The sequence below is a fragment of the Sodiomyces alcalophilus genome (genome assembly GCF_042370955.1).
Source record: "Sodiomyces alcalophilus JCM 7366 unplaced genomic scaffold ACRALscaffold_3, whole genome shotgun sequence".
In the NCBI taxonomy this organism is placed as follows: Eukaryota; Fungi; Ascomycota; class Sordariomycetes; order Glomerellales; family Plectosphaerellaceae; genus Sodiomyces; species Sodiomyces alcalophilus.
This window is the reverse complement of record NW_027263534.1, coordinates 2,675,015-2,682,657: the sequence shown is the minus strand read 5'-3', so window position 1 is coordinate 2,682,657 and position 7,643 is coordinate 2,675,015. Positions and strand designations below refer to the sequence as shown.

The 7,643-nt window shown below is 44.0% G+C and overlaps 1 protein-coding gene across 1 annotated transcript; it reads left to right on the top strand.

Moving 5' to 3' along the window:
- Nucleotides 1-2,975: 2,975 nt before the first annotated feature.
- On the top strand, nt 2,976-5,826 carry ACRALDRAFT_2088304 (uncharacterized protein; the record flags this gene model as incomplete). The annotated part of the gene is made up of 3 exons (XM_071022514.1): nt 2,976-4,458; nt 4,511-4,664; nt 4,713-5,826. Coding segments are annotated over 3 exons (2,751 nt in total), but the record flags the coding sequence as incomplete, so codon positions are not given.
- Between the last annotated feature and the right edge of the window lie 1,817 nt (nt 5,827-7,643).

Here is a 7,643-nt window from a genome sequence, read left to right as displayed (position 1 = left end):
ATTTACTATCTTACACGGTAACGTTATAACAAAAGTCCACCCGCTATATTTATCCCTAAAGAAGACGGCCCACCTATCGCCGTTATAGCTACTTAGAAAGTCTCTAATATCCTATAGGACGCGCTAAAAGGGGCGTAGTAAGCGATTCTCTAATTTCCGGCGTAAGATAACCTGAGTTTAGTAGGTTATCCGGCAGGTCTTATAGTTACGCCGCTTAGTTCCGGAAATCTACACGTTTTAGGCGTTCCTAACCAGCGCGCGGAGCGCCTCTAGCCTAAGATAACCTGCCCTAAGGTGCTATAGATTCTTAATATCGATACGGGGATATAGAGGGTTATGAGAAGGATAAAAGCGTGGCCTTAGTTAGTAAGCTGCTACTATAAGCAATTAGATAGGGTCTATACGGATCGGAATCACCCCCTAGCTTTTAGGGCCTAAACGGGAAGAAGAGAAGTATAAAGAAAGGGGCTTATATTCGAGGAAGGTAAGGTTATATTAACGGCTTATCTTTAATAAAATAACGCTTTTTTTTAGAGTCCCGTAGCGTAGGGAGTAATCGTAGCCTTAGACCTAAATCCTAAGCTTTTATAGCAGAGCCTCCGAGACTATATTCGTATAAAACCCCTTAATAATAGCCACCTTCTTTAGCGTTAAATCCACCTTCGAAGCTCTTTTAGCGCTATTAAAAATCCCTTAAAATACTCGGGTACTATAGCCTAAGATCGGAAAGAAAGTCGTGCTGGCCTTAATATATTCGCTATTAGACGGGACGAATATACCGGGTTCGAGAAGGTTAAGCGAGTTTACTAGATAGGTAGCTCTATAGTTATTAAGCAAGGTGCTCTTTAAGAGCGGATATAAGCTAGGCGTTATAGTAGTAAAAATCTATATAGCTTAGTGCTCTCCGTAGATTATATCGGGGTTAAGAATAACCGCGATAATATAACCTAGATAGGTAGGAGAGCCGCTGCTTTTTAACGAATCCGCTTTAATAGTCTAGCCTAACTTTACTAGGTTTTCGCGGAGCGGCTTTTAATAAGACTTTTAGTATTCTGCTCGGATCTTATCGTACCGGGCCTTATCTAGCTTAACCTTTAAATTCGCGCTATTACTAGTAAGCGCGTATTTTAAATAGTTATAATATAAGGGCTTTTAGCGATAGGAGCGCTAATAAGGGTATTCGTAGTACCGTCGACCCCCTTAACCGCTATCCTTCGGTTAATCGGAATAGCCGCTAAGCGTAATATATACTACTAAGCCGCTATAGGCGTTCGTCTTCGAGTTATAGATAAAATCGATAAAGGACTAGCTATAGTCGAGGATCTCGGGCTAGATATTCTTCCTACGATAATCGCCTAATTCGAGTAGCTTAGTAGAGGACTACCAGGGTATAAAGCGATATATAGCTAGTATAAACTCGTGGATTACTAAAATCTCGTCCACCTCCTTCTATCTATAGTTTCTAGCGCGCGATAATTAACGGATCTAAGCTTCGTACTAAGCCTCCGGCTTAGTATTTCCGTGTTAGGCGTCGCGTAGAATAGATCGGTAGTCGTTCTGGATAGTCGATAGGATAGCGAGCTCGCTAGGAGCGTAGGCGTCCTTAAGAGCTTTAAGTAGCTAGCGAATAGTATAACGACCTTCGCGGACTATAGATATAAGCGGCTCTACCTATATTACCGAGATAGCTTTAGAGATAGCTATCTTAAAGCCGGCTACGTTAATAGTTTTCCGGATTAAAGATAGGATTATTTCGAGCTTCCTAATAAGGGGTTAGTATTCCTTTCTCTTTAAATCCGAGGACTATAACGCCCTAAGCAGAGCGGCTTCGACTTTATCGTTAGATAGTAGCGTGACGACCCCGTTACTACGGGTCGTAAGGCGCTCGCGGATCTGGTGCTCGGAAACAGGATTAAGCTTTAGCGGGATATCGTTAAACTAATTAGGCTTATCAGGATCGATTATATACTATATTTCTAGCGTATAAGCCGCGCCTTTAACCGCAGAGTACTAGTCGATCTAATAGTTCGAGTATATAAGCTTAGGCATATCCAAAGCGCTAACCGCGTAGTCGATCTCTAGGGTATAGGCTATAATACTCGAAAAAGGAAAAGTAAGCGAGGTGCAGGTATAGGGGAGCAGGTAATATATAATAGAAGTGGATAGGGGATAAAATGGATATTAAAAAGAGATAAAGGAATTATAACTCGGAACGGTCTTTATAAGTAGTGGAAGTTACTAGTATACTGCTACTACCCGGGCTTATAACTATAATATAAAGCTATAATTAACCGAACTAAGCTATAAAGATATAATAGATTACCTTAATTCTATACCTTAGGCTTATAGGAGGCTAAGCTATATATAGGCTATGCCTCGGCTATCTATAACCAATAGGAATCCCCGTCCAGTAGCCTGTTTTATCTATAAGCCACACCTGCTCTAGTGGCTAGTAGCCTAAGAGCTCGGAGACCAAATTCCGAGCTGCGTAGCCGTATCGGTATAACTATATTTACATAACCCATTTAGTCATATAACAATATCTTTACGGGATATCTATAGCTAAGATTATAGCGTATATAGTCTACTACGCGGGCTCGCGTAACCTTCCTAATTGGGTTTGGGACGCTTGTAAATAGTAGACTGGTCGCTTGCAAATAGTGGTACTCGCGGAGGACCGGTACTCATAAGTCACACGTCGTGCAAGCTTATCTTTCGAATAATTCTAAACCCACGACAACGCCACGATTACAGACCCATCACGTCTAGGTCTCCTAGAAAATCTCCAGTATATTATCATCGCTACGATTAGCACAGCTTCTTTTTTTCGCAAGTCTCCCTATTGAGTCCCTTTCTCAATAAGTTGTTGAACTTGTCGACGAACCCTAGCTTAACTCCATGGAATTAACTGTACCGTGTTACGGCCAAACGTTGCAAGTGATAATGGAATTCCACAGTTCATCATGAGTCTGTCTCTTTCGCCACCGAATCTTCTCCTCTTAGCGGTTCACCTTGCTACGAATGCTGCCGTGGGCAAGTTGGCCTGCCTTGCACGACAGCACCATACTATTCTTCGGAAGGACATCGTCTTCCGCATCCTCCTCGCCTACCTGCCAGAAACTGTTCCTTCATCGGAATATCTTCCGTCCATCGAGGCACTTTCCTCTGGAGCCCATGTCGACTGCGAGCCGATCGACATTGAGCTGTCTATTGTCCAAGGGCTCTCAGTCGAGGCAGCTTCTAGGAAAATCCGTCAGCTACGGTTACTCGCGCTTTGTGATCCAAAGTCGCCCGCTGAAGTTGGAAATGATTCCCTGGCTTCGTTTTTGTTCCGCAGAGCCTACCGCGTTGACCACAATGCTGGTATGTTAATTCAGCTACCGGTTTTGCTTTCGCCTTTCGTCTCGCACAACGAAGAGATCCATACTTGGGTGGTCTCAACGTTATTGCCCCTCGCGAGGAGGAATTTTGAATACTATCCCTGTCACGCCGCTCCGTACAATCTTGCCGAGTTCCAGGCGCTGTCTGATCTCGCCGCTGTCAACGCTCTTTTGTCGCAAACTGGACGAGTCGGGGACCACAGCGTTGTGGGCCGCGACCTTCGCGGTCTCGTTGGACCATGGCTATGCAGCCGTGCGCGGTGGCTATCTGTGTTAGATGCGGATGAATCGTTGCGCGGTGCCGCGGGCCCAACTGATGACCAAATTTGCCCTGGATGGGAAGGAGTTATGGAATGGCTGATAACTAACGCCTCGAAAAATTGGACAGTTGCATGCGCAGCCATCATGCAGTGGAATGGGGCGAGTGACATTAACTTGGGGGACTTCGAGTTCACCTGGCCGCAACAAAAGCACCAAAGCTATCTTGATCGCCGATATGCACGAGCCATCATCGCCTCTGCTTACCTTGTCCCCGAGGCCACTGCTGATGCTCTCGAGGCAGTTCATCAGACGCTGGTCAAGGTAACGGAACTGCAGGGTAAAGGCAACTTGCCGTCCTTGGCCTCTGCGGCAGAGTCTCTATCTGCCATTCTATTATTGAACCAGGACGACGTACAACTGAATCCAACGATGTACCTGCGAGGTTACCTGCTCTCTGAATCCAATCCTTTGACCCATCCATCTCCGGCAAACATCAGTCAGCTCCACGCCCTGATCGTGAGCGCATATCTTCTGACCAGAGCTGGGTTACCGACACCGGTCAGACGAGCTGCGGACCTGGCGTTCTCTCAGGATGAGCGAGAGCAGAGAGCCGAGGCTGCCAAGCTGATCAGCGTGATCGCAAATCGGAACCATTGGAGTGACAACAGCTCCTGGACGAGGACAAGGAGAGAACTTCTGTGGCTTCGCAATTGGGGCGTCGCCCCGGGCGCGGACTTTCCTGCTATGGGTGTGTTTGGTCGTCTCGATGGAGAGTATCTCGAACATGAGTTCCTGAAGGCTCTTCTGGTTAATTCTCGTAAGATATGCCATCTTCCCTTGACCTTCACGAAGCGCTGATGCATGAATAGGTTATTCCCTTGCGAAAGAACTGTACGAGGATGATCCGAGCCCTCTTTCCTTAAACGTATTGCGGGACACTGTACTTGGGGCCGCCTTGTCAGCATTTGATCACGCAACTGACCCTGGCCCAGTCAGGGAAGGTGTTGAGAAATGCGAACAAATGTGTGTGCGAACTGACCCTTGTACGAAATTGTATTGACATCTGAACAGTATCACTGCCTTCCGAAAAACACTGCCCGCATCGCTGCACAAAAGACAGCAGTTTGAATATTTGCTTAAAGCAGCCCATTCGCTCAGCAGGTACCGGTTGGTCTCGAAACAAGATGAGCCCGCCACACCGGTCTTCCTCCGCATGCACTCGGATCCCATTTCAATCATTGCCAAAGTACTTGAGCAAAATCCCAACGGTTACACTCGGATACAAGACCTCCTCCAAATGGCATACAATATGGTAAAAGCTGGTCTGCCAGACAACCATTGGCCTAACGGAAGCGCCAACGGTGGCAGCTCGCCGAATATTTATCCGTGGGTAGAGGAGCGGCTGGCATCCACAGAGAGACGTGTGACTGCTATGTGCATCGATGCTGCTCTGAGGGAAGAAGATTTTGAGACCGCGTATTCGTACACGGTCAACCGCCTCACGCGTGATGCATCGTCTCGCCACGGCTTGGAGGCTAGGTATCGTGAGGACTTGGCCTGGCGCGCGGCCCTACAGGCTGGACAGTATACACACAGCTCTCGTAGCATACCACCAACCCATCTTGGCACAGCCAGCGGCGACCCGGACATTCGACACCTACAGCAGCGCCTCGAATGCTTTTCCGCTTCTTTGTGCATGGCACCAGCCTCGCAACTGCAAAACATCCTCAAGAGCTTCTGTAAGTGTGAGAAGGAGTTGGACTCAGCATTGGTGGAGGAGATCCCGCGGGGGATCGATAGTGGTAAAGAGAATACCCGCCTGCATCGGCTCCCCGAGAGTCTCGGTTTCACCACCGCTGGTGCTGCAGAAATGATGCTCTCGTCGAGTGCACGACCGGATGCAAGCACCATTAACAAACAGGCTGAGGACATTATGCCCATGTCACTCTTTGATCTTTCCCGGGCAACAGCGCGCGCGGCTTCGAGGAATCTGTCAGCGTTGTCTAGTCTGCAGCAGTCTTCAAATGCAGGACATGTGTCTTTAGATGTCGAGACAATAGCGGAATATGGTAAGGTTGGTGATTACCTGGATGATCAACATCGGGAGAGGATCCGCAAGCGGGATCAGCTCCGAGAGGCGGCCATGGGCACCCTGGCGACTAGTGTCGGGTGGCTTATTGGTGCGCCTGTAATGGGCTCCAGAGATAATGTAAACGATAACGAACGGTGATGGACTACCTACTCGGGTTTGGGGAGTGCTTTTGAACATTGCTAGAAGAGCTTGTTGGGTGTCGACATAGTGTCCTAGATAAACACGGTTATATAACGGTAACACGGCTATTATAATTATATTACCTGTTATTACGGTAAATACCATATAAATAAGGTCTCTTATATAGTAAACTAATATCTAGACGGTATAATTATATTCTACGGAACTAGTCTGTTATATAATGGATTTTAACTAATATATAGTTAGGGTATTAAGACTATAATTAAGGACGGCACGCTTCTTAGTATAAACGGAATATAACCTTAACGATATAATTCTTACGCTTATATATACATCCTATTTAAACTAGGGCCTAACTAGAACGACTCTAAGTCCTACTACTACGACCGTAATTTATAGGTCCTGGTGGGTCTATATAGTGACATATTGTATTGTATATGCAGAGTTGGGTCGGTACTTTCTATTTTATATAACTACCTCCTATCTTATCTACGAAGTACTAGCCATATACAGGTACAATAAGTATTGAATTTATATCGTCCTTATAAAGGTAGGTAGGTAGCCTCCTTATTAATATATCCATTTCACCCCTAAACTTAGCTATAATAAGACCTAAACTATGATATACCGGGAATCGTCTGCCTAAGGGGGAGTTATCTGCCTGTATGGTTTCCTGTGTTGCCTAGGTACCTAGGTACCTCGGAAAACTTTAATAATTAATGAGATAAGGGAAAAACACTGTACCTATATACCTATAGTCATCTTATATACTTGTATATACAAATTGGGTATGATATATAGAGAGGTCGGGCGTCACGTTATTAGCCCACTAGTTACGGTCGTAGTAGTAGGATTTACGGTCGTTCCAAACAAGCCCTTAAAATATATAACCGTTAGTATATTAGTTCCGAAGACGTGAATTCCTACAATAGATAGTATTACTAGGAAAACCATATATTATTATATATTATATATCTCGCTTAGTTAACTATTCTAGTTCTAGGATATATCGGCGTAAAATATAGTAAATGGCTATATAACTAATGTATATATAATAGGAGTTAAGTAGAAGAGGAGAAAAGAAGCTTATTATAATCCTTACCTCTATTCTTTGGATTTTTTAAATTCTAACTATAAATCTCTGATTAAAACGCTGTTAAACTCTAATCACTAAATCCCTATTATTAATCCTATCCCGTATATATAACCTCCTTACCATTATATTACGCTTTATTATTAACTATGCCCTAAGTAAGGTATAATTAGTTAAAGTATAGTATAATATATTAGAAATAGTGAATCTTAAGATGTATTAATTTTTTACTAGGCCCTATTATCCTTAGTATTCTTAGATGCTTCGTTATTAGTGTCACTGCTATTATCGGATATATTCTCCTCCTCTTTATTATCTAAGGGATATATATAAGTATAGTATAGCTGATATACTAAGTATAATCCTAGACGCTAGCCTTGAATGTCGACTTGTTTTTTTCCTTAATATCTTTCTTAGCCTGCTTCGAGGCTGCTTTCTTATAATTACTATCCTTCCCGGCCTTAATAATTCTGCTAGCTATAACTTTCTTTTATATACTCGACTTAGTATTTGTTCCCTTCTTCCTAGTATTCCTAGGGCCCGGAATATATATTCTTATATCTAACTTCTAGTATAGGACCTCTAATAATATTAAATAGTTATTCTTCTTTAAACCCTCACTATTTATCATCGTAAAATCAAACGTTTTAGCGGTTCTATACTATTCATTAATATA